This window comes from Pezoporus flaviventris, unplaced genomic scaffold, assembly GCF_033815535.1.
Source record: "Pezoporus flaviventris isolate CSIRO_AGI_PZ_B2104156 unplaced genomic scaffold, CSIRO_AGI_Pfla_v1 ptg000016l, whole genome shotgun sequence".
In the NCBI taxonomy this organism is placed as follows: Eukaryota; Metazoa; Chordata; class Aves; order Psittaciformes; family Psittacidae; genus Pezoporus; species Pezoporus flaviventris.
The window spans coordinates 1,049,607-1,076,653 of NW_026892564.1; the positions used below are offsets into that span (position 1 = coordinate 1,049,607).

A 27,047-nucleotide genomic window follows, 5' to 3' on the forward strand; every position below is an offset into this window, starting at 1 on the left:
GCTGACTACCTGCTTCTGACAGAGCCAGCTTCCTTCTCTTGGCCCCTAAACTTGCATCAGCGCATTCTCACTTTGTTTTGAAGGGGCAGTCTTTTGCCAGTTGACCTTCTTACACCCCATCACTACATCATTATCTTAGTGCTCATTCTCCTCCAAAAAGCAATGGGAACATCTGGCCTCAGGCAATGAAATACTAGGTTTGAAGGTAGTCAGCTGTTAGATGAGCTAAATGAAAGATTCAAGGAATAGTGAACTGAGGCTGATGCTGTCATGATTTTCCCTTCAAGTTTTTATGACAAGTCATTTGGTACTACAGGATTGCTCCTTCTTTATGCTTCCTGTTGCTTCATTGGCAGAAGCCCAAACCTTTTTTCTTTTGCTGCAGTTGCGAGTGCAGTAGCAGCTTGAAACAGACTAGCAGTTGAAAGATCAATGGCATTTGTAACCCAGTAGACTGGAGAAAGATTTATTGTTGCTACTGCAGCAAGAAAGAAACAGCCTGCAAATTGGTACATTTGTTAAAGGATAAAAATAAAAGTAGTCTCAGTTTTCTTTTTCTGCTTTTTGTACCATAGTGAAAATTGGACTTGGGAAGACCTCAGTAAATCTTCCCTTGGGGCAATTTTCTGGTTATTTTTGATTATTATTTTATTATACGAAAAAATATTAGTGTTTATTCTCTAAGTGTGCTACATGTCAGATGTAATGACTTGGGTCATCAGAAGACAGACTAAAAAAATGTTAATATTTCAAATTGCTTCTTTCTAGAGCAGTTTTAATATGTAGAGTTCAAACATTCTATATCCTGAGTTACAGAATCATCTTTATTTTACTTCAGTTAAATTTACTGAAGTGTATAGCGCATCTTGGCAAAAAATAAATGGTAAGTTAAGGAAAAACAGAAGTTGTTGATTTTAATATCTGATTTAAAGTGTGAAAACTTAACAGTGTTGCTTTCACAAATACAAATAGGTTCTGTGTGTGAAAAAATGTACTTTTTTGACAGGGCTTAAGAGAAGTGAAAATTGATCTGTTGGCCACAAATGAGACTTTCTGAAAAGCGTAATGCTATGGCTGTAAAGCCAAGTCTAGCAATTAGGAATAGCTGACAAGTTTGTATTATGGGGAATAGGAGATGAGAACAGGATAGGTAGCAAAGGAATAGCGTTGTTTGACAGTCAGATGGAAAAAAAAACAAAATGTGGTAAGAAAGTTCTAGTATTAAACTTTTGTGAATGGCTTACTATGGGTATGAACTCAAGAAGCTGGTATTTGCAACAGTATTTTCAGCCATCCAAAAGGGGCCAGAAGTAAAGAAATCAAAAATGTTGGGATTTGGTGGGTTGTTGTTTTTTTTTTTTTTTTACTTACAAGTATGTGTGAAAAGCAAAAGAAAAGGTGTTTTGGTTTTGGGGGAGATTTGGTTTGTCTCTTTTAGACATGTTTGTTTACTTATATTACTCAGTTCAGAGGACCTGCAGGATTTAAGTTGAAACACCTTTTCTTGTGCCCAAGTGTATGTAAGTAGTCAGTGGTAGACAGTTACAGCAAGTTACAAGTTACAGCAAGGTGGTTGGATGCTAGCAAGATGAAAGACAAGGCTTGACAAAGTGTAGCTTTTCTCAGAGCATTTGCTCTAGTTAGTGATAGAAATAGATGGTAAAGATGAGCCTGAATTAAGGTAGTTTATCTCCACAGCAGTCAAAGTGGTATTAGTGTCGCAAGTGCTTACGTGTTTATCTGTCGTGAAGCTGAGTAGAACAAATGTAATTCTCATTTCAGGCATATTATAAAAATAGTATGCATTTCTCTGCCAGTAATACCAGTTATAAAGCAAGGCTGAGAGGAAGTATGCACATGAAGGTAGAAAATGTGTTTTCAAGTTGTAGAAGGAGGGGGGAAATGCCACAAGCATTCTAGTTACCTTAGCAAAGCAAATGGTGCCTGAATATATTCTGCAGAATGTATTCTGGAACTGGATCAAAAAATAACTCATTAAGTGATATAACAGTTGCTTATAGGCATTTGAACATTTTATAATACCTTTACTGAACACTGGTAATACTTTTTTTCCAAGTTGACCCTAAAGATCACCATAAAAGAATCAAACTAGAAAATGTTATGAATTGACAAAATCTTTTTCATAAGTTAGACCTCATTTGGAAAAATAAATCTTTAAGTGACTTACAAGAAATCACTTTCATTTTCATTCCCTAAAGATAGTTTGTTCTATATGAAGTACTTTATTGTCCCTGAAAGCTAAGATTTTGAACTTCAGTAAACCTTTGCTTGTTAAGGAGTTACAAAGGAATGTGCCCACATTCCCTCTGCATAGTTGAGGGTCTGTATGCACCACTTAGCACCTGCTGTGTTTAAAAAAGGATATGTAAGATAACATAGGGAGTTAGTCTAATTTACTATCTTCTAAAACGTGAAACAAGAATTTAAAATATTCATAAAAGCATGCGGAATGCATTACTATTAAAATGGACATTTAACTCTGTTGTGTTGACAAGCTCAAAAGCTTAATTAGTAAAAATTAAAGAGCGAAGGGAAAATTCAGGCCTGTTGTTATTTTTACGTGCTTCCTTGTTACTTCTTTAAGCAGCATTGTAGCAGGATCCTTCAACAGCCTACATTCTTAACAGCCTGCTAATAATTTCCATTATAAAAGGTTTCTTGATTTTAGTCATTTTCCTTGGTTTAAGGTGTTTTTTTTCTCCTGACAAATGCTAACCTGTCATTAGGTTCAGCTGGTCGTTGAAATTAGTGTGGACAAAGTCCTCTGTCCAGAAAGTGTCTTTTTCATTGTTTCATGAAATTCCACAGAGGCTTAAGAGAATTAGAAATTCTTGAAAATCACTTTTTCCTACTGCTGCTTGCTCTCCAGCTGGCATCATGCCAAAATCGTAGCAAACCATGGGATTCAGAAGGGCAGGTTTTGTTGCTGCTGAAACAGCAATAGCAAGATTGGAGTGGGGTAGCTGCACTGGCAGCATGCAGAATATGAGATGGTGACTGAATCCAAGATATGACTCTGGGCTTCATACGCTAAAGCCAGCTTCTCCATGGAGGCCGTTCAGTGCCAGTGGAGAAGTTGGTTACTTCCCCTGGGCTTGACAGCCAACCCAAACTGGCCAAAGGGCTATTCTCTACCATCTGATGTGGTGCTCGGCAATAAAAGTTGGGGGAAGGAGGAAGGGGAGACACTTGTGGCTATGTCATTTGTCTTCCACTCCCCGAGCCGCCACCAGGCATGCTGAGGCGAAAGTGGCTGGACACCTGTTCTGCCAATGGGAAGCAGTGAATCGGTTCCTTTTCCCACTCTCCTTGGGCACACAGCTTTTGCTTTCCCTATTAAACTGTCATTGCCTCCACCCACAATCTCCTCACCATCCTTTCATCTTCTCTGCATCCCACGGGAGAAGGGAGCAAGCACTCAGGTGGGTGTGAGCTTGGCTGTTCACCAGGGTCAGCCCACAGTGGGGGAATAAGTCTTCTGCTGCCATCAGCTGAACAGTTTGCCAAAATGTCAGCAGACTGCCTGGCCTTGAACACTCAAGGCTCAGAACTGTTTGGTGTATGCTAGGGTTCTTGCTTTTCTTTTTAACATAATCCCAGTTAAATTAACTGGTTTTTTAACTGTGTCAAACTGGTGGAATTTTAGTTTCCACTTTTTCTATTTAGCCTGTAGGAAACATGCTTATTAATCTCATGCAGGTCTAATGAATCCTGTTTCATGTTGCTGTATTGCATTTAATTATGATTGCCTTCTTTTCCCAAGCGGTGGTTGCTGCTCTGAATTGCAAGAACTAGGAGGAATTAAGGTGGTACAGACAAACAAAATACAGTAATTTCTGTCTTTCAAGTATTTGGGATTACAGTCTTAATGACTTTCTTTAATTTTGCCTATTTTAGGCAGCTTGGTAAAGAATGATTATAATACAAAGATGATGTAACTTTATAAATGTAACATTTACATATAAGTGTAACATTACATCTTTCAAATATTGGTGTCATAAAAGGTTTCTGACTGGTAGCTAACAATTTTAATATATGGTTTGAAAAAGGAAGTTGTGGCTTGGTTGACATTTCAGCACATCCTAATATGCATGAGTTTTGAAAGAAGAGTAGTAGTGTAGATAGTTAGGAGGAAAAATCTATCAAGTTCCTGCTGCGGTTTCCATGAAATTATGTTTTCCTCTCAGAAAATAGACTTTTTTCAACTCTGAAGTTCAGGAGAATGGATGGTGGTTTGGTTTTATTTGCAACATGATAAAAGCTTACAGTAAATATTAATTTATTGAGTATTAAGTGCTTTTGAGGGAAAAAGAGTGATAACTGCTGTCCATTATACTACAAATGTAAGAGAAGTTATAAATGTGGAAAAGTTGTATTAAAAACAGATACTGCAGTTCTGAAAAGATTTTCTCCCTATTTTACCCATCAGGTTGTGGTGTGTTTGGGGTTTTTTAAGACAGACATTGTAGGGAGGTGAAGGTTGTTGTTGTTGCATACTTAGACTATTGTTTGTGATTCCCCCCCACCCCCCCCAACTGGAAAAAATTTTGGCCTTTGCATCATTAAGTACTTAAATTCAAACAAGATTTATATTGCGCACTGCGTATCACCCAGTGTAAGTTTGCAGCTTAAGCTCAGTGTAAAACTGAAGATGTCACATGGATCTCTGAAGCAAGTCACGGGGGTGTTTGCAATTGCTTATTGCAGAAATGGCATGAGGAGAGATTTTGAGATTGAAGGAAGGTGAATTCTGTAACAGAATTACAACTAGCTCCCATTATAATATTGTCTGGTGCCTAAAGTATTATCATCTCCAGTTTTTATGGTAGCTGGACTGCAAAGTAATGAATTTTTTGTAGCTGTAAAGCATCTCAGACTTGTTTCCCTTCCCTCTCATTTGAAAGGGTATATCGTTGTTGATGGCAGTCACTGTGCATAGTTAATGGCATAGTTTAGCTTAGAGGCTGCCTTCGCTTCCTTCTTCCTACATACTGATCAACTTAGTATGCTTAGAAATGCTTGAGGCTGTGAATCTAGGAGTGAAGCACTGCTTTGGCTGCCCCAAGTATGAGTCCTGTGGGAGGAGAGAACAAAGAGATGGAGAGCTCTGGAGTACAATCGATTCAGTATTTTATAAGGCCTTTGCATTTTGGTCCATGATTTCAGTATTCCTACAAACAAACTCTGTTGAAATACTTACTATCAAACAAACACAATGGAACAGCAAGAAGAGAGCACTGCAGTAGGCTTCTATGCCATAGAGCTAATAGATAGGAATAGGAGTTATTTTGCCACGGGATATATAAGATAATGATATCTACTGACTATACGAATTATACTGGAAAACTCAGCTCAATGTTATTTTCTTATATGTCTTGAAATTTGTCAAATTTCTGCTTTATGTTCTTGAGCAATGGGAGAAAGAAAATTAGGATATTGCCCCACTGTTCATCTGAGATTACAATAAGAAGGTGGAGTGCAGATTGGAACTGATCCTTTTCATTCCATCCCTGTTTTATTCCAGCAGTTCTGTGGTTTCCCACTGCAGTGATATGACAAAGTTGCTTTCTTTAAGGCAACATGGAGCTTCTTCCTTTGTACTCATCTGTTACGATGAGCTACGTGAATTTTCTGAAGAGTGCAGTAACTTTATTTATTAATCATAATCTGAATTTCTCTTCAGTAGAGGAGAGTCATTTCTCTTTTCAGATGGCTCTACCTTCACTGAATTTCAGTTGACTGTTACAAAAATGGCTTTAGCAGAACGTGTCAAAAGGAAGAAAATTCTTTAGTGGAAAATACTGTTTTACTGTAGGGATTATTCCTAGCTCCTATTATAATTTAAAACTTCTGTGTAAAATAAGAAACACAGATACCAGTTTTTTTCTAGTAAGGCAAAGAAGCTGATGTTGGGCAGCAAAGTGGAAGCTTCCAGACTTTGTACTCTGCACCCATGGAGGTGTGAGGGGCAAAAGGAAAACAGGAGGATCGGCTGCCAGAAGTTAAAGCTTTGTTGGCATCTCTCCAAAAATTTCTGCTTGCATCCAGTGGCCAGAGTGAATAGCATAATACAGATCAGTCATCGAGGGGATGCATATTAGCACTTCAGTCCTACCTGAAATTAAACAACTTGCCAAATTAGATTAATTTTAATATGTTTTTAACTGATGTTTTTTGCTTAGTTATTGCTTCAGGTACATGTACAGATCATGCATATACGTGGTTCAAATACATTATTGGCACTGAAAGCTTAGCAAGTTGTCTCCCAAGATCTCCAGTCTTGAAAATCTGATGATCGAGTTCTGTAGCAGCCTAAGCCAATTTAGCTGCTGGCTTCTCAGGCTTGCCTTGCTGCTTCTCTGCCCTGTGTTCAGGCTGTGAGCTTGTCTGACCTTACACTGAACCGGTTCAGATCACAAAGCTGGCAGGAAGCTATGTACTTCGCCTGAGATAGTTTCTCGATGATTTAGCATGCTGAAATAGTTCAAAGCTGCTGCAAGGACACAAGTAGAAACACATGGCCAAGCCTGAGGGGAGCCGAACTGGGGGTGTAGCTGCCAGTGCTTAGGTTAGCTCAGGATGCCCAGAAGTCAAATCTGGAGGTGATAGGTAAGATAGAATAGGGTAACATCAGGAAGAACTTAATGCCTTCAGGTGAGTATTTATTAAACCTAAGGTCCACCAGCAGAAATCTGGAGTTTCCCCCTTGTGCTGGAGAAAACTGTGAAAACAATGGTGGTTCCAGAGATGACCTCTTAATTTCATGGTAGAATCTGTGGCAATGGAAGGTACAGTTTGATGCTGAGCATGCTTTTCCTTACTTGGATACCTTTACTGAAAAACTGCCTTTATTAAAAACAATTCCTGTTGTTTCAGAAATTACTTCCCGTATTTTCCCTGTCTGGATATGTAGCCCTTTTGTCTCTGTGGTGGTGGTGACCAGCCACTTTAAGAGAGAATTTGGTATTTCATTTTCTGGCATGTTTGAGATTAGAGCCAAACTAAAAATAAATAAAAAAAAATGTGCAGTTGAAATATTAACACTGTGGAAACAGTAACACTACAGGTGTTAGAAGGTGTTTTAGGAAATTCTGAATTATATTTGAACACCTGACCCTTCTTTTTTAACATTATTTCCTGCAGGATTTGAACAAGCGCTTGTCCCTGCCTGCTGACATCAGGATACCAGATGGCTATCTTGAAAAGCTGCAGATTAACAGCCCACCATTTGATCAGCCAATGAGTCGACGTTCTCGTAGAGCATCACTAGTAAGTGCATGCATCTGCCTTGCTAAACCAACCTCTTGGGTCTTCAGGTTCCATTTGACTTGCATGTCTGTGTACCATAGGTGTGATTCAGCTTGGCTTTTGCCTTCTCCACTTCACCAGCATGCACCCACCAAAATCTACTGCAGAATTTTACACTTTCATTTTTCTTCTTCAAACTAGGCCCGGTCATTTCTTTGTGAAGGTCTTGACCCTTTGGAATTGGTGGCTAAACTCAACTCCCACAACGTATACTTAAATCCTTTTGCTTTTTAGAGCAGGGATGATCTGTTTGAGCAAATAGGCCATGTAGTCTTAGGTCAAGGCCAGGGTTCTTACATGCTGCAGTAGGAATGCCCTGAAGCAGCATAATATGAAGGCAGATCATCCTCACTGTTCTTTTTGTATTTGATAACAAATTTTGTCTCTCAAAATTGCTATGAAGATGATGGGGGGTTGGTTTGTTTGTTCATTTGTTTTAAAGCATATGTGAATTCCTGAGAGAATGAATGAATCAATTCGCATACACCTTTTTAGATGATTGTGTTATTTTTCAAAAATAAGCCTTTTCCTTGGAGGTTGCAGAATGATGGTTCCTATACTGTAATTAGATTAAAAATGCTAGAAATATTGGATTCTTATATAAAATATACACATCCCTGAAATAGTCCAAGAAAACCATTATTGTTTTATTTTACCAAAATTGCTGTGTTTTAATCATAACTCGATCTATCAGCTTTCTTAATTGTGGTCTTAAAGAGTTGCAAGACCATTACTGACTTTCTGAGCAAATTCATAGTTGAGAAACTCTATACAGAGAAAAACTGGATAGGTTTATGTAATCCACATTGTTCTTTGTTTTCTTGATTTAATGGCTTATTTGCTGAAAAATAATTATTAGGGTACTTGTAGTGAATTAGTTTTAACAACTGTGAATTATCTTTATTCTATTCTTTGTGAATTACTATTGTCGGTAACAAAGTGATGGTTGAATTTTATCATGTATTTTTCCCCTGAAAAAATAGAATTTAGTGTGCTAGACTGAAGCTCTAATCTGCATGTCGCCTTTTACAAGAACAATATTAAAAGAAGAAAAGATAGGATCAAAGCACTGGAAGTAATAATAATGTAGCAAGCTTAAATATTTGTGCCAGAATTTTGTAGCTCGTTAACCACTTAGTTACTGGTGCAGCATTGAACTGGGGAATAGATTTCCCAAAACGTTGTTTTCAGATGCTGGGGAAGTACCATTTCGGTACTTGGGGGCTGGGGGATTTTCCTGTATAGCTGAATCCTCTTACTCATTTAACATTGGCCCCTGAGAGCAGTTCAAGTTCTGTGCTCTTTACCTTCTGCAAGACAGACAGAAAAAGAGTGCCCTCTAATGAGTATGGTGTGTGTATGGAATCAGCTTCCTGTCACAAGGCTTTTCGGTTTGCTTTTTAAAAATGCTTTCAGGGCTTAAGAGGTCCAAAATGAAACCCGCCAGCAGTGCTGTGGTATGCAGGCATGTGTTTGCTGCCTTGTCCTTTCATGATTTCAAACTAACTTTTAGAAGAGAGAAATTGAACGACTCATTATCCCGAGATTGTCATTGAAAGCTTGCTACCAGACTGTTAATTACAATACTGTGAACACTGTGCTCTGCTTCAAAGGCATGTCTCTTTCCAAGGTGTAGTAGGAATCAAAGGAAAAAGGCTATAAAAAGTATCAAGTGAGGACTTGTTTTACTTCAGGCCTGGTGTTATTCTTTGAAATATAAGGGAAAAATTAGCTTTTATAGTATTTCGTGTATACGTGTACAGTATTGCATGCACAGTAGTATAGGTGTAACTCTTATGCACCAGCCATTAGAAATGAGAGACTGTAAATAGGGTGCATCAATGTTTTGTGTAAGTCGAGGTAGACAGATGTGTGTTGTAGCAAAAAAATTATATAGTTCAGAAATTATTTTGGAAAAAAATTTATGGTAGTTTAAGGAATGTAAAAATCAGTTTTTCTTCTGAGTGGTAGGCAATAAAAATGTGACAGAATTAAACATATTGAAAGATAGAATATCTGTCCTTTGTATGTAGGAAATACTGTATCATTTTATTGTCTAAAGAAGATCCTGAATTTATTAGTCTTAATGAAAAATATTGAGGTTTCTTAGAAATCAGACTTTTAAGCTGTATTCCAGACTGTCTTGCAGTAATTAGGCCAGTAGCTATGAGTTCTCCTTTAGTTTCTCCTGTAAACTAAGCAACCTATCTTTTTAATTCTAATACCATGTAATACTTACTTCAAGATATTTAAGTAGGTCAAAATACATTTTGGAAACATATTTGCTTTACTAACATTGTACCTGTATCAATGGTACGTTTAAAATCTCACTGGAGTTATAAGGTTTGCCAGATAACAACTCTGCTTGTATTTTGGGATAAACAGCATGGCCTCAACCAGGTCTTAAATATGCTTGTGCTAAAGTGTCTTTATGCAGTTGTGGGGGTTTTTTATTTAAATTCTAACACTAATTTAATAAAACAGGTTTACTCTTAATACTATGTTAACATAATTATGCTCCCATTTTTTACCTTAGATATGTCAGATATGTTTAAAGACAAGATCTTAAACGTACTTCAGATATATTTTCATGCATGTGTTCTGAAAATTAAGTATTAATCCAACTTTTATTAGTATATCTTCATATTGTTGTCAAATCTTAATGCAGTCAGCAGTGTTTGTGTTACACTGTGTTACCCTGAAATAACATACAACTTTAATATCCATCAGATTTTTAGGAGCAAATCAGCATATTGTGACTGGTGGACATAGGTGCTGAAGTCAGTTTAGGGTCAAAGTATCGTTCCTTAGACAGAAATAGCAAGTGAAGAGCTATGTTTGGAAGTGGAAGGAGTAGGTGGTGCTGGGGAGAAAACCTGACTTTTTTGTCTTAGTATATGTTTAGTTGTCAGTAAAGCAAAACCCAATGAATTGAATTGGTTTTGAGTTTTGACAGTGTCCAGGCTATAGGACTTTCTAAATTGGTTTAAAATTTTGTGGTTTACATGTCTACTTTCAGTATTCTTCACAATAAGAACAGTACAAAGCTTTGGTGTAATTGACAGTGGTCTTTCATGAAAATAACTGTAAGAGATAACCATACTAAGTATGAGAGTAGCAGTGGATTTGAACAGGAAAAGAGTAATGGTCTTCCAGTCTTCAGAAAAAGGTGTTACATAGGCAAGTAGACCCTCCCAGCTTGCATTGCAGAGCTAAGTTGGTGACAAAAAAAGAGAAGGTGAGTAGATCCAAGTAAAATACGATCACATGAAGTTGTGAGCCAATAAATGTAAATTGTTGAGACAGAGCTCAAGCATGTGAAGGAATAATGTTAAGGGATTTTATTGGCAGAGTTTAGGCTGAAAAGCAGTGGGAAATCAGAATGGGAGAGGAAACCTCTCTGAGATCTTGAACATAGCAAATAAGTTATTTTCAAAAAAGCAGCAACACATGGTTATGCTGAGCAAAAGGATGGAAGAGTTGAGATGACCTCATCTGTCGTAATCAGATCAGAATAGTAGAGAAGACCTAAGTAAGAGGCAGGCTAATGTAGGCTCTTGGTCCACATGTAACTCAGTTCATAATCCTCCTAGGATACACAGTGGACTGGCCAACAGGCTAAGGATTAGGCCTGGATGCTGGAACATTTATATCATGATATGCTTCATTGTTTTTAAAATTGAATTATGTGGTGCTTGATCAAGTACTGTAAGGTATTTTTCTGAAACAAAGTTTAGCTTACCAATTAAGTTATATAGAAAGTGTTCCATTTTAGTGACCAATTTTCAATTTCTTTTCGTTGCAGTCGGAAATTGGATTTGGAAAAATGGAAACCTATATCAAGTTAGAAAAGCTTGGAGAGGTATGTATAGCTTTTGAAATTACTAGTGCTTTGGTGACAATGTCTTATGTAAAATTCTACATAAATGTTGGTAGAAAATCTCTGAATCCCTCAAAATGTTCATTGGATTTATCTTTTCAGCTAACCAGATATAGTCCACATGTGTAACAGTGTCACAACCACACGAATGTTCTATGCATGTATCATAAAGAAAATTAGTCATAATTATTCTGACAGTAATAAAATCAGGTAAGCCTGGTGTCCTCCTGCCTTGAGCAGTGTTCTGGTAGAGAACCCAGTATATACCTGAGCTGGGCAGCCAGCTGGATGCTGCAAGGTGTAGTATGTAACACTGAGCTTGCCTGCCCTTCTTGGGAGGGCAGCGATACAGCTTTCTACCTCCACTCAGCCTCTGACTTCCAGAGAAACAGTGGAATTCAGGAGGAGCCAGGTGTCAGTCCTGTCCAGTTTGATTGAGGTTGGCCAGTGGGATCAAGAATGAATAAGGAGCACAGGAGCACTGGGACACACTGAAGATTGCAGAAGCAAGCAGGGTTGGTTAGTGTCTTTGCTGTGAATATTGCTGCCAATCCTCCATCTGAAATGTTTTCATTTCCAAGAGCATTTATTTTTATTTTGTCTCCAGTACTTGTTAGGTGGATCACTATGCATGACATAACATTGCATATCTTTGGAGAAATGTTAATCTAGTAGGTATCAAGTCATAGTTGTGGGTGTACATACAAAGTTCAGTGGACAACACCAGGTATGTAGAGTCATAGGATCATTTACATTGGAAAGGACCTTTAAGACCATTGAGTCCAACTGTTAACCCAGCCCTGACAAACCTACCAGTAGACCATGTCACTGAGTGCCACATCTACATGTCTTTTAAATATCTGTGGGGATATCTGCCCACTTACTTGGGCAGCCTGTTCCAATGCTTGACAATCCTTTCAGTGAAGACATTTTTCCTCATATACGGTCTAAACTTCCCCTGGCACAGCTTGTGGCGATTACCTCTTGTCATATCACTTGTTCCTTGGGAGATGAGCCACTTCTGTGCTCCATCCTCCCCTCAGGTACTTGTAGAGAGTAATAAGGTCTCCTCTGCGCCTTCTCCAGGTTAAACAACTCCGGTTCCCTCAGCTGTTACTCACAGGACTTGTGCTCTAGACCTTTCACCAGCTTTGTTACTCTTCTGTGGACACACTGCAGCACCTCAGTGTCTTTCTTGTAGAGAGGCAAAAAACTTGAGCACACTATTGGAGGTGTAGCCTCACCAGTGCCAAGTACAGGGGGACAATCACTGCCCTAGTCCTGCTGGCCACACTATTCCTGATAAAAGCCAAGATATTCTTGGCCTTCTTGGCTACCTGGGCACAAGCTGGCTCATATTCAGCCCCGTTTGCCAAAACCCCAGGTGCTTTTCTAGTAGGCAGCTTTCCAGCCACTCATCCACAAGCCTTTGGTGTTGCATGGGGTTGTTGTGACCCAAGTGCAGGACCTGGCACTTTGCATTGTTGAACCTTGTACAATTGGACACAGCCCATAAATGCAGCCTGTCCAGATCCCTCTGTTAGAGCCTTAGAGTACTGTACTGTAACCTAGGGCAGTTTCTGTAATTCTGTTGTGTCCTCTTTCATTTGCTGGGATTAGTTGTACCTACTTGCTGTTTTGTCAGAATTTCTTGCCCTTATGTAACAAGTCCTGAGAATTTTGGATCTCTTCCTGTCCAAATAAAAAAAAAAAAAAAAGGGAGAAAAAAACAAAAAGCTTGAGAAAGATAAGCTTCATGATACTCACTGTTCATGATGTCAAGAAGCTACCAAAACAAGTCGCGTGTTTTCATAAAAGTAATTGAAGAGTATGCAGCCTTTGGAGACGTAATGGCAGTGCAGTTTAGAGATACCTGAGCTAGTTTTAATCAAATAGAAACATTCAAGAGGGTAAATGATCCAAGCAGTGAACTTAGTGAATTTAATGCTACCTGATCTGGCTTCTTTGGCAGCTGTATGGTGTATAGCTTTCCATGTCATTTTCAGACTTGTTAAGCATATACATCCCTCGTGTCTTTTGTGTGTTCAGACCTGAACTTAATATAAATAATTAAAATAATTGTGTAGTTTTACATGTGTCTAAAGAAGACAGTGTAAAAAAAAAAAAATATTTATATCCAAAATTTAACCTATTAGAACCTCAAGCAGAAGTTTATATTTTGTTTATTAACTGATCTTACAATAAAGGAACAACATGTAAAAGTATCCTTCTTTTTCTGTTTTGTAGGGTACTTATGCAACAGTTTATAAGGGGAGAAGTAAACTGACAGAGAACCTGGTAGCTCTGAAAGAAATCCGCCTGGAACATGAAGAGGGAGCACCATGTACAGCTATAAGAGAAGGTGATAACTTTGGTTTTATTTCTTAGAATTTCAGTTACTTCTGGATTATTTTCCTTTTTTTTTACCAAAGTTCTGTTAGTACTTGGAAATACATACACTACATGGGAGATTAATGAAATTGGTATTAGTTTTGATGAGGAAAATTTTAGTCTACACTTAGGAAGATTTAGTGTTTCAAATTTATTTAGGGGGGGTGGATGTGTTCTTAAATGGATGATTTTGTACTGGATTATACTATTGTTAATGAGTAACTTTGAGGGATTCAGAATTCATTTTACCAAATGGCTGCTTCTCTTTGAAATGTATAATGTAAGAAATATTTACACTTTGTTACTCAAATGTCTGGTGTTTTGATTAAATACCTTTCTTATTAATTAAATCTGTGAGTATTATGTTCTTAAAAAGTGGCTTTTTAATTATTAAAAAATATAAATAGCTTGTATGTATGAACTTACTAGAAATGCATTTACTGCTTGTGTTTTCCATTTGTTTATACTTACAATTCTCTTTTGCAGTGTCATTATTAAAAGATCTGAAGCATGCAAATATTGTTACATTACACGATATTGTCCACACAGACAAGTCTTTGACTCTTGTTTTTGAATATCTGGTAAGTGCTTACACAACTAGTGAGCTTTACATTCAATTTATTGATTCTAAGTAACACAGACATAACAAAGTAAGAGCATAATAAGAGGGATGAAGAAAAACTCTTTACTCCCAATGTAATTTGAGAGTATAGCAATTTCATAACATACTGTGCCACACACAACATGGAGAAGAAGTCAATATCAAATGATGTTGCCTGAGATGATGCAGTTTGCTGGAAAAATATGGTATTTATATACATTTATGTATATATTTGAAAAGCCACAGTTTTCTGCATGTTGAGGCTTTTCGTTTTTTTTACTGTTGGACATTTTTTACAGAAAATTCAGTTTTCTGATGAATTATTTCAGTTCTAACAATAAATACTTGCATAATCTGCTGTCCACTATTTTATTGACTAGTGATGATGGTGTTTTGACAGGACAAGGATCTGAAGCAGTACATGGATGACTGTGGTAACATCATGAGTATGCACAATGTAAAGGTGAGTTGTTTGAATAGCAGTGACTGTCTTCAGCTTTCTCTGTTCAGAGAATTTCTGAGAATTTAATAGTCAGGAGCTGTATGGTTTAGGGCTTTCAAAAAAAAAAAAGAAAAAGAAAAAAGAAAAAAAATTCCTTTTTGACCCTTGGCTCTGGCTTAGCTACATTTGACATCAAATGGAGTCTTTCTTTTTGCTTTTGATGGCTGAAAACAGGAGATCATATAACTTCATATGTTTACATTCTCTTTGAAGTTATATATTTAAAATTAGAAATCTCCTAAAGAATAATAGTTTCATAACTCTTTTGACCTCTCTTTGTCCTTCCATTATTTTATACTTATTTATTAAGTTAAGGCTGTAGTTTGGCATATCCTCAAATAAAACTTACATATGCACACTGTGGAAAATCTAGCCTCAATTGTGAATGTAAGTTTGGATGTCATTGCCTACCACACAAGTAAGAAATTGAAAATACGTATTTAAGAATGAGTAATGTTCATCTTTCTATTGATAATAAAATGGTAATTATTTAAGGTTTGTGTGTTCCTTTTAACTGTGGCTGTGTTCAGGTCAAATGACTCAGTTGCCAATCTAGCCTGATGAAAATAACTCATGTTCAAGTTTTACTTCTCTCCTAACAAGCAGGTTTTGGTTTGGAAAACTGGAATAACTCTCCGTGTTCTTTAATACTTAAGGCTTTATAAACAAGATTCCAAATAGGAGAACAATAGTATACTGAAATGAATGAAGTTGCCCAAGAAGGCTGGATTACCAGTAGCACCCTGCTGTGTTGCAGCCTGTGCTGCACTGTACTCTCAAAACCTCTTCATTAAGCCGTATATAATTCATATAAGGATATTATTTGTATAGCAGATATGTTTGAGGAATTCTTACATGCCTCTTTAAGAAATTAACTTTAACTGGTGGTCCTAACAAAAAAAACACATCAGTCTGTACGCATGGTAGGAAAACTACGTTTATTCTTATACAGTAGCACACGGCACAAACAGGGTTGACAGTACAGTGTACTGAATATTGCGGGCTTTGTGTAAATTCCAATAGACTTGTCATCCTTGGTTTTTGCTTAGGTGCATGTTGAGAAATCCGTTTGTAGTTGAATTACAGATGGAATGCAGTCTAAATGCTGGTTACTATTTGGTTAGCTTTTCCATTTATTCTATTGTCGCGTTACAGTAAGTATCTTTAGGAAAAGACATCTGCTTTTAACCTACTCTGTTTCTTCCTTTGAAAGTGTGTAAAGGGACATGCTTTAATTCATATCTACTTCAGATAGACAACAAAAAAGCATAATTATGCTTGTGTTTTTAATTAACTACAAGTTAGTAAGTGGGGCTTTAAGATTAAAAAAAAATTAAGAAAAGCTGAAGTGGGATGCTGACTCCTATAATAAGTGCAGATAGAGAACAAGCAGAATTTGTTTGTGGTAATAAGAGCTAAGCAGAGGAACTGTTTTTCCTTGTTTGCCTGTGGTTTAAGCTATGACCTAGGAGCAGATTTGTATGGTCAGTACCTTTGGCACTGGGAAACCAAAACAGCTGCTTAACTGTGGTAGCTGTAGGTGCTTACGTTAAAATAACTGGGAGGGTTGGGTCATTATTTACGTTTGAGAGACCTTCCTGTCATCACTCTCCTCGTATTTCTTTGCTAATTGTCAGGTTTTAGTTTTAGCAAAATGAAGATGTGTAATATAAAAATGTGCGTGATCTCTGCAGGTATTACTGTTTCGAACAAAATTGTGAGCTAATACATGTCATCCTGTGCATTTCCAAAAGGATCCCTGCCAACTGTGGTGAATATCCACAATTTGTGTGGAATGATCTGTTTTGCCTTCTTGACTAAGTTCCAGTGTACACTAGAGATGGCTATCAATTTCCACAGCAGTGTGGTTAATATCACTTGGGACTGACTACCCCTGCAACAGTATGGACATGAGTAGATGGAAAAACACTTGTTGCTTCTTATCCTGCTCTTCAAAAAAGAAAACGGGGAGAAAAAATATCAATGCCAATTCCTTTTTTCTAGAGCAGATAAATCCCACTTGAGCAGACTGAGAGCAGATGGATGTAACTACACCTGCTGTGTATTTGTCCAGTTTACAAAAAGAGTTTGGTGGTGCCACCTGGCACAAAAATAAACTGATGTGTTAGGAAATGGTCATATAAAAATATGTTGGTTTTTCTCCCTGAAAGTTGTGCTACATGCTGAATTTGTCACAGTGGTAAACATTGCTTTCTGTAATGCTCTGCATTTTTTTAATTGTATATTTGATCACCTATACTGGCTGAGGACTGTTGTGTGGTAAATGCCAGCAGTGGCTACCCAGAAGTCCCATTTTCAAGACCAGACCTTTTATACATACATACATACATACATAGTAGTTCTTAATGCAGTGATATAGTAACTTGCTTGACTGCCCTCTGCTAAACCTTTCTTCTTCCCTTACTACTTTTATGTCTATGTATGTGCAGCCTTAATATGCATGACTGAAGTTGTTTGCTTTGCTTGCTGTTCCAAAGGACTAAAACCTGTGTGTGTCAAGGTGAGGGGATGAATATAAATGCCAGAGGCAGTTGGGGCTGCTTTAGTAATCCTCATTTCTCATTTCTCCATGTTTCATGAGCTTGTGAATCCCAGCATATTTTTCAAACAGCATGCCAAAATGTTTAGTTTATACTTAGTTTAGCACAATTGGATAGAAAGGCTGCCAAGTTGCATTTTCAGAAGGGATTCTGTTGCAGAAGGAAACTTTAATATAGTCAGAGACAGTTACCTTTAAAGATACTAGCGTGGAGAAGAGCACTGATAAATGCTTACTTAAACAGCCCTGCAGTTCACTTCAGTTAAGCAGAATAAATTGCTCTTAAAATTTTCATTGTAAAATGTGGTGTTAAAGCAGTGCATTAGCATAAAGGGCTTTTAAATCTAAACGATGTCTGGATTGTATTCATAAAGAAAGGTAACTTACTCTTGAGAAGTATTTCTGTTCTGCTTGCAGCACAGAGGCTTAACTGTAGTACCCAAATGGGCTGCTACAGTCATGTAATCTGTACATCAACATTTTTAGTCTCATTTATATGAGTGTTCTCTTTTGTAGCTATTTTTATACCAGATTCTTCGTGGTTTGGCATACTGTCATAGAAGAAAGGTATTACATCGAGATCTGAAGCCGCAAAATCTACTCATTAATGAGAAGGGAGAACTGAAGCTTGCGGACTTTGGTATGGCTTGAAAATATTCTGTAACAAATGTTTTCCTTCATTCAGCAAAAGAGAGGAATCTTTCCTTATAAAGGAAAGAGGAGAACATCAGGTCTCATTTGTGCATTCTCAGGTGGAAAACGAAAGTCAGCCTTTTACAGGATGTTAGTAATCAAATATGTCTATAGGTAATAATGTCACTTGACTTGTTTGAAAGTAGTTTTACAGCTTTATTCGGAGCTGACACTTAGTCAGATCGTTAAGGTGGAGCTCAGGTTGCTTTTCCTAACACTCCACTCTGAAGCAGAGTGACCATCTCAGGAGAGAGAACAGATTTGTCCGTGTGCTAAATTGTTACGTGATACTTCATCACTGATACACCAAGTTCCTTTGGGATATTTGGTAGTGGGGCATTCACAGACTCCTGTTACCTTCTGTGTTAGGAAGGTCCTTTGAAAGTCATGCTACCACTGTTGTTTTTTCTCCCTTGGGTGTGAGTGAAAGTTGCTTAGATTGTATCTAACACGGTAGACCTAAATTTCCTTGAAGGTAATACTGACAAACTTTGACAGTGTTAGGATGGAAAACCCTTGCTGATCCAACACTAATTTAGTCTGTTTCCTCTTTTTCATTATTTGCTTATTGCCATCTGCCCTTTGCAGAAATATTGCAGAAGGGTTTTCACAGGAGGGAGGTGTCATATTGATCTAATGTTTAGTTGTTTTAATGAAATCTATAGGATTACTGGAGGATTTTATCTGTTTACCTGTCTTCTGTGCTTAAAAATGCAGACCATGAGATTGCTGTAAATACTAAGGAGCAAATCACAAGTGGTAGAAAGGTATTTAGTAGGGCTTTTTGATGAACATTAAGGGAAGGTATTTAGCAAGTACAATAAGGTTGATTTAGCTCATACTGAATTCTTTGTCATGCAAAAAAAGATTTCAGCAAACTGCACGTGACTTTATTTCCCTTTTATCAAGGATTGGCTAGAGCGAAGTCTGTTCCTACGAAGACCTATTCCAATGAAGTTGTCACATTGTGGTACAGACCACCTGATGTTCTCCTTGGATCTTCAGAGTATTCAACTCAAATTGACATGTGGTTTGTATAGCTTTGTCTAATTTAAGTTCTTGTTCTCAGTCAAGACGGAAAATGTCAGCTCCTTATTATTATGTAGTAGCATTCAAATGCTCATCCTTGGAATTGTTGAAGGTTACAAGTGAGTTAGATCTGTAGAGAAAGGAATGGCAACCAGGGAAGGTGCTATTATTTCTCTCTTTTTATCACATAGAGTAAGCAGGCATTAGGCCCACAGTGTTAGGGGGGAGAAAAACAAACATGTTCTCCTAATGATATTATAATGTGATATTTTACTGTGAACTTTAATAGAATTGATAAACTTGACATCTGAAAGAAGAGGATAGGATATAGCTATGACAGGTTTTGTTTAGTCTTTGACAGTCCTTTTGTTACTACATATCTTTCAAAACAACATTTTAAACAGCAGTGTGTAGCTAACAACTAATTTAATTTGTTTTAATTGAAGAGAAATCGTGGAAGTCTTCAAGAGCTGAAAGCTTCAACTGGGAGATGGTTTCTGATTTATCTTTTCCTCTGTGCTTTTTAAAGGGGCGTCGGATGCATTTTTTTTGAAATGGCATCAGGAAGGCCTCTTTTTCCTGGTTCGACTGTTGAAGATGAACTGCATTTAATTTTCAGACTTCTGGGTAAGAATACTTTTAGCAGTAATGTTAATGCTATGTGTTTGTTCTTCTAAGCACTTTTTCCGTGAGAACTGTAGATCTTGAGGTATAAACAGTGATATTTTATATTGCATTTATATTGTAATTAAGGTGAATGAGTTACTCTTGATGAAAAATTATTGACAAGATTAAATGCTTATTTATTGTCAAAGTTGTTTCTTTACATTTTTTTAAGTTGAATTTGTTTCTTTTTTTAAATGCAGGAACCCCATGTCAAGAAACATGGCCAGGCATTTCTTCCACTGATGAATTTAGAAACTATAACTTTCCTAAATATAAACCACAACCCCTCATCAACCATGCACCAAGGTACTTTGCATTTTATTAATAGACAGTATGCATCCCAGTGGTTTGCATATTTGTAAATGTGAATATGTTTCCAAGTACAGTCTGCTACGGAATGCTGGAAAACTGCATCAAGTGTGTTACTGTGGGCAGATAGTAAAGCAAAGCATAATCTTGATACTATGTGATTACTTTGTCTAGTAGCATGCAGCTCCTTAATGACCTGTAGAACTGTAAACTCTGATTAATAGTGCCTGTGTATTAGGCGTATTCACACAGCACTTCCTAAATAACCCCAGTTCTCCTCTGTTATATAATAGGCCCATTGTTAAAATGGCAAAGTTTTCTTGAGCAGTCTGTTGAAACCATGCTAAAACCATTATGAGGAACTTGAAGAGACTGTACAGTTATTACAAGCAAACTTTATAACAAGGACTAAAACATTTTTTATCAACTTTGAAGAAAAAAATGTAACATTGTGGCCTTCCACTAAATGGATGGTGTTAAGCGTAAAAGGTTTTTTTGCTGAAATAAATAATCCAGGTCAATCTAGTAAATCACAGTCCAAAGCTCACAATTTGTCTGTCACTAGTGTTTTCCAAATAGTCTTGTTCTGAGGTGTTGGTACTTGTATGTACATTAACATGCAGAGGAGTTGATTAGGTGAAAGTATATCCATGTTTAAATTTATTTTTCAGGTTTGATGTCATGTATTGTAATGAAGTCAGTTCCTTTGCAGTTTTGTTGTAAATACAGTCCAATAACTCTTTTAATTTTTTAAAATCTTTTTATTTTTAGGCTAGACACAGAAGGCATTGAATTGATAGCAAAGTTCCTTCAAGTAAGATGTTTTGTCTTTTTACTTCATAAAAGTGCAAGTTAAGAATTTTAATATATTATTTTAAAAATGTGTTAGAAGCTGTAGTGTCTGTTAGATCTGTCTCAAAGTGGAATATGCAAGCTGAGTCTGTAGGGAATGACAGATTTGGGAAGAACATCAGTTTTGGGAAGCCTGTGTACTGTAAGAATTAAAAACCTGGTGTTTAATTTCTTTACATTTCTACGCCCCCACCTCAAACTGTTCTTACTACTTTTTGTAAAAGTAGAATCAATCCTATGTTAGTGATTCCCTGACAGAAAATCTCTTGTGAAATATGGCGTTAAAACAGAACTTTTAAATACAAATACTAAATTCCTGTAACAGTGAGAAGCAGTTACTAAGATGTAATATTACTCTTTGATCTTGCAAAATGCATTCAGAGTGTGAAGTGGTTTTAATCTTTTAATCTGTATTAAAAATGAGCCAGAAGCAAGATGGAAGGCCAGCTCTTAAATCTTTGAATAGTTGCACAAGTGCTGTAACTTCGCAGCGCTAAAAATTCTTAGTATATAAGGTGGAGTGTAGTTACCCTGCTTTGCAGCCTATGATTTAAATTTCTACACCAGGTCTTCACATTGTGTCAGAACAGTACTTGTAGTCCTTGTTAGGACTTTGTTCTTACTTGTGTATAGCTTCTTAAATGCAGTTGTCCAATTGTGCACATACACCAAGCAGGAGATGTTTGATCACAAACTGAAGACCATGTTTAGTTGTCTAAAGTTTCATTTTATGCACACCACTGCAGTATAGTCCATCAAATTAAAAACTCTTGTGATCTCATGTAGTAGCATTTCATTGCAATTTAGCATCAGAACACAGTGTAGACAAAAGGCTGACATCTAGTCATTGTTACATTTAGAAATAAAGAATATTTTTTACTTGCATCCATTTACAGCAGTTATTTTTACTATTTTAGCCATCTTGGTATATGTCAGTAATACCAAATTAGATAACATGTTAGAATAGAATAGTTTGAATTGGAAGGGACCTTCAAGATTTTCGTGTATGAGGTAAAAATAACGAAACCAAATTTGTTCTAGTGAGCTGGTAAGAAATATTGAGCAAGTAGAACTTTATATCTCCCTTTGCTGAAATCATTTGATTCAGAGTTTTTTGATGAAGACTAACACACTTGTTTCCTTTTATGTTAAATAGTATGAATCAAAAAAGAGAATTTCAGCAGAGGAGGCCATGAAACATGCATACTTCAGAAGTCTTGGAACAAGAATACACACTTTGCCTGAAAGTAAGAGGAGAAATAAAGTAGCAGAGTCTTGTTAAGATAGTGCATTAAAGCTGATTACATTGCTCAGTGTCATCTACTAAAGAAGTCTGGTATATATTGACTTAAATATTTGGGAATGGGAAACATTTTTTTAATCTAAACTGTACAATTAAGACTAGAACTTTGTTCAGTAAAGCATAATTATGTTTGGATATAAATTAATTTCTTTTTTATATTCTAGGTGTTTCAATATTCAGTCTAAAAGAGATTCAGCTGCAAAAAGACCCTGGCTTTCGAAATTCCACTTACCCAGAGACAGGTATGGAAAGCTTAATATTTTCTCTCATCTGCAAAGGGAGTGCTATGCCAAAGACATTTGGAACTGAAAAATACTTTCTTAAGTTGGTCTGTGTGTATGCAAACAAATACCACACTTCTGTAGAGACATGTAAACTGAATGCACAGAAGGAGGTGAGTTTTACTGGGGATGGGCAGAGGGGCTGTTAACATGAAAACATCTTTGAGTTTCAAACCATTTTTACAAAAAATTAAACCCAGTAAGTGCAGTTAAAAAACAGATGCTGATACTGGTTTAATCACAAAATAAATTACCTTGAAATAGAAAGACAGAAAATACAGATGATAACTGAATATTCTGTTGTGCAAATGCTTTGGTGTCTTACCATGGTCCTTGTTCTATTGTAGGACATGGAAAGAACAGAAGGCAGAGCATGCTTTTTTAAAGTGGGTTACGCAGAGTCAAGCCCAAGCCTATCCTGTCAGTCCAGGACTCTGATCTGAAGGCAGTGCTCTCTATTGGTGGACTTGGAATCGCAGTTTGTCTACACTGTCCTCTTCACAGTGGAGTCTTTTTATTTCCAACCTGCAGATTATGTTTTTATATTTGTTGTCACAGTGTGACAAATTTTTGTACAGTTGGTTTTAAGGTCTCCTCTGCCACTAGAGCCAGTAGGTTACAGCTGTTGATGTAACTGTAGCTGCAATTTTTGTGCAGGACTGAGAAACACAGTGCATTATTTATTGCGGAATCATTGCTGCTAAATAACTACTGTCTGTATAGTTAACACAACAGTTCCATGCCTGAAGAAGTTGCAATGGCTTTATAATATGTGAATGCATCTGTTTCTCTTCATAAAATGTTCTACTGCTGCGGGGTTTTTTTGTATTTCTTAAACTGCAGTGTTTCCTGGAATGTAAACGTAGCTTTGCTTGGCTATAGGTGAACCATCTTTAATGCTCTAAGTTCATGGCACTTAATTCCTTATTTAACATTGGAAGTATGTGTTGAAATAGTTGAAAAATTATAATGCATATTATGTTTTTGAAAAGCACATGGTGTGAAAGTTGATTCAAACAAGTGAACAGTAACCATTATTTGCTCTCAGATCCTACGTTAGTTATTGATAAACTAGAGCATGGAGACTGGATCATAAATTTTGTCAGGCTTACTCCAGCATAAGATATTTGCACATTGTTGTGCACATGGGGCCTGCAGAAGCAATGACTTTTTTACCTTGTTTTTACCTTAGAAATACAAATAGTAAAACAGTGATTCATATATGTTGGACCCTGGCTTACTTTTGAAGTTTAGAATTTTGTTACAGAGGAACAGGACAACTAATTACAAGAATATGGGAAATAACGTCACACTTTTCCCACCTTGTTGCTCTCCCATTTTTTGCATGATTCACTTGAAATCAACTGGAAAGATGCAAGTTTGTACTTGATAAGAACTCACTATACTACAGAGCTTTTGCAGTGGGAACTTAGAGAGTTTTTCAGATCTTAGATGTTATCTGTTTACCAGAGATAGTAAACATGTTACTACTATGCTTATGCATCTCAGTGAGTATCATAAGTACACCCTTGGTGATGGTTACAGTATTTTTAAGCATTTGTGTTCACCTTTATGAACCTATTTGTTTAGTGCATCTTAAAGAGACTGTAAATCTTTATTGGTATATTTTGAAATGGTCATGTAAATCTTTGGCTGGTATATCAAGAAAATAGTCATAGGTAACTTAATTTTTTCCTGACATTCACTGTAAAACGTTCAGGGGTCCTACCATTTCTGTTCAGGAAATCTTGTAGTTTATTGTTATTTAACAGTATTAAGTGAATTTTTGTATATTTCATTTTAACTTTATTTGTGAATAGTGATTGTGGCATGTTTGGGGGTGTTTTATTAATATTTCATTGAAACTGGTAAATTTGAATTGGTTTTTTTTATTATTATTATTATTATTTTCTGGAAGAGAGAAATTCATGTGTAATGGTGACTATTGGACCACTACTGCTTTTCAGCATTTGTAAACTGGTTTTACGTTAAATCTTGTAGACCTAACAAACTGCTGTTATTTCTAACTGACCGACCTGTATTAATATTGTACTTTTGAAAGTATAAATATTATGTGGAATTCTTTGGTTTTGTTTTTAAATTTATAACAACAAAGGCCCTATGTTGTTAAAAATACAGACTAAGTGAACTTGCGGTTCTTGGGCCGTTGTTGGAAACATTTAGCTAGGTCTGTGTGTTGTGGGAGTCACCAGTTTCAACTTTGGCTGCTTAATGATCCATGCAGTGCAGAGGTAGTGGCAGTGAAAAGTAATGTGGCTTATCCATGTCTGAGGCCGTTCAGGATCTTAGCATCAGCATGGTCCACAGCCTAACTATTGGCACGTGAGTCCTGCATGTCACACAGTATCAGAAGTCTTGCCAAGGTCTAGGAGCGTGATACATGTCTTGGATACAAGTGTGGGTCTCCCACTGATTCCAGTGGGATCGTTCTGTGTGTATCAGAGGCAGATTTGGCACTGATGAAAAACCTTTGTCCTGAAATAGTTGTTATATATTTTTTTATAGTTGCTATGGATCTGATCTAGATTTTATACTGATTAACTTTGTAGGTGTGGTGGTGTTGAAAGAAGAAGTATCAGAAAAACCTCTTTTTTTTACAGAAGTAGTGAAGATACAGAGTAAATGTTCACTGTGGATAAATGTGAGGTTTAGCATTTCTAGAACAGTAATATAGGTTATAAAAGAACAAGTAATAATGTGACACTAATGAGTAAAGGACTTAAAGGTTTAACTGGTCAAATGAAGTGCATTAATATATTTAGAAAGGGATCAGCTGCAGCTGACAGAAGGATGTTTCCATAAGAACTTGGCATCCATGGTCAAGCCAGTTTCTTTTGGTTTAATTGTCTATAATTGAAATTCCTGCATTAGCAGAGACAGTTCTGTGACAGCTGCCTGTTTGGGGCAATAGTCAGTGACTATGAAATTGCTGGGCATTTCTCTTTGACATCCTTCTCGTGCGATTCAGTGTTCTGCCTCCTGCCTGACAGCATCAGGCACTGCAAACTTGGTGTCACTGTCCCCAGGAACTGTAGGGAGTGTTGGCCTTTTGGAGAAGACCTCAACCATGACAAAACCAAGCAGATAGTGGCTGAAAATGAATGACTTCCGAGATTTGGTATGACACCTTTGCTTGAAGATGAGTGATTGGTTAATGAGATGGCCTGCAAGTTGTTGCTGATTTTAAGTAGCTATTTTTCTAAGATACCTGGTGTATTCCTTCTACCCCAGGGCTGGAATGCCAAGGTGCATGGATAGGTTTGTGTAGGAGCAAGGTGGGCTTGAAGACAGGAAGGAGGCAGGTGGTGATGAGGTTGCAAGCACATGCAGGGGAAGGTTGAACGGGAGAGAGGGTGGGACAGGGCAGAGTGGGAGATGGAAGGGGCAAACCAGCTGCTCAGCAGTGCTCTAGTGGAACATGCATCTCAACACAGCTGTGTTATTTTTGTGCTGCTTTACCACAGCATTAAGTAGCCAGAGTGTATCCCTGAATTGGGCAATAAAAGTTAAAATAAACAGTTGTTGAAGAACCAACATACTTTGTATTTGCAAATCATTTGAAAACACTGCAAGGTCGCGTTCTTTGGGCTGCTTGCTTGTTGTTTGTGCATGGGTTTTCCAGTGTAATAAAGGTACATTGTTTCTGTTTTGCAATGTTAAAATGGAATTAAGGTTAAAAATACATTCAGTTATTGAGGACAAATGTATGAAAGGTATATTGTAAACATCCGCAAGCCAAGTATTATAAAGCCAGGAAATACCCAGAGCTAAGGTCAGACTTGAATGAAATCCAAATGAGGGTATGGAAATGCACAGCTATAGCACATAGAGACACTGAAGAAATATTGGGATTTTCCTTGTCTGTGAGAATGTGTGGTCACAGACGTGATAGTTTTGTCTGGTCACCAACAGGCAGAGCTGAAATAATTTGTGCACCTCCTTACCACATTTTGGTACCTTTTTCTCCTTAGTAAAGTTTGGCTTTGAAACAAATGCAACCTTTCTGTGAAATTTCTTAATTCCGGGGAGGAACTCGAGTACTTCCTTTCTACAGATTGTTTGTGTTTGTCATTTTAGAGGCAGGGCTTTTAGAGATTAAATGCTACTGTTCGGCTTGTGTGTGGGTCAGCAACATCCAAGTATCTCACCAACATCCGTGTCAGACCAATTTAAGAGATAACAGGTATAGCTAATAAAACCTAAAGGAAGCACTGTACAAGTGTTGAGCTAATTGCTAAATGGTAAAGTAAGCTCTGACTGTACAGTTGGGATGATTTTAACAAGTGTAAAAGCCCAGTTGATATACATGGGCTTTGTACTTTGTACCATGCAGCCTTTTCATCTGTGGGGTTCAGCTCCACAGAAATCACACTCGTGTTCTAGGCCACAGTGGAAATCTGTGTTGTCAGAACTGTGATTAGAGTTTAGCTATTCCAGATCTATTTGTCTTAATCTTTTGTGTGTGGTTCTCAGTGGGCTCTACTGTGCCTCTCTTGTTAAGTGAAAGAAAAAGATTGATGTCAGTGGAAAAATGTGTACATTACAATTTTCCACTCTTCTCACGTTTCCAAAAATCCCTCAACTCGTTTAAGTTCTGTCATTTTTGAGCCAGCTGAAATTGTGAGTGCAC

The 27,047-nt window shown here is 37.1% G+C and overlaps 1 protein-coding gene across 2 annotated transcripts in view; it reads left to right on the forward strand.

Moving 5' to 3' along the window:
* CDK17 (cyclin dependent kinase 17) overlaps positions 1-25,951 on the forward strand; it is a 92,196-nt gene extending 66,245 nt beyond the window's left edge. For both annotated transcript variants that reach the window (XM_061454560.1, XM_061454561.1), the window contains 13 exons: positions 7,165-7,290; positions 11,135-11,191; positions 13,457-13,571; positions 14,087-14,181; positions 14,602-14,664; positions 17,780-17,903; positions 18,866-18,986; positions 19,515-19,612; positions 19,852-19,957; positions 20,732-20,774; positions 21,969-22,059; positions 22,280-22,357; positions 22,744-25,951. In XM_061454560.1, coding sequence (XP_061310544.1) covers positions 7,165-7,290; positions 11,135-11,191; positions 13,457-13,571; positions 14,087-14,181; positions 14,602-14,664; positions 17,780-17,903; positions 18,866-18,986; positions 19,515-19,612; positions 19,852-19,957; positions 20,732-20,774; positions 21,969-22,059; positions 22,280-22,357; positions 22,744-22,781 — 1,155 coding nt within the window. In that variant the 3' untranslated portion in view covers positions 22,782-25,951. The remainder of the gene's footprint in view (positions 1-7,164; positions 7,291-11,134; positions 11,192-13,456; positions 13,572-14,086; positions 14,182-14,601; positions 14,665-17,779; positions 17,904-18,865; positions 18,987-19,514; positions 19,613-19,851; positions 19,958-20,731; positions 20,775-21,968; positions 22,060-22,279; positions 22,358-22,743) is intronic.
* Positions 25,952-27,047: the final 1,096 nt, after the last annotated feature.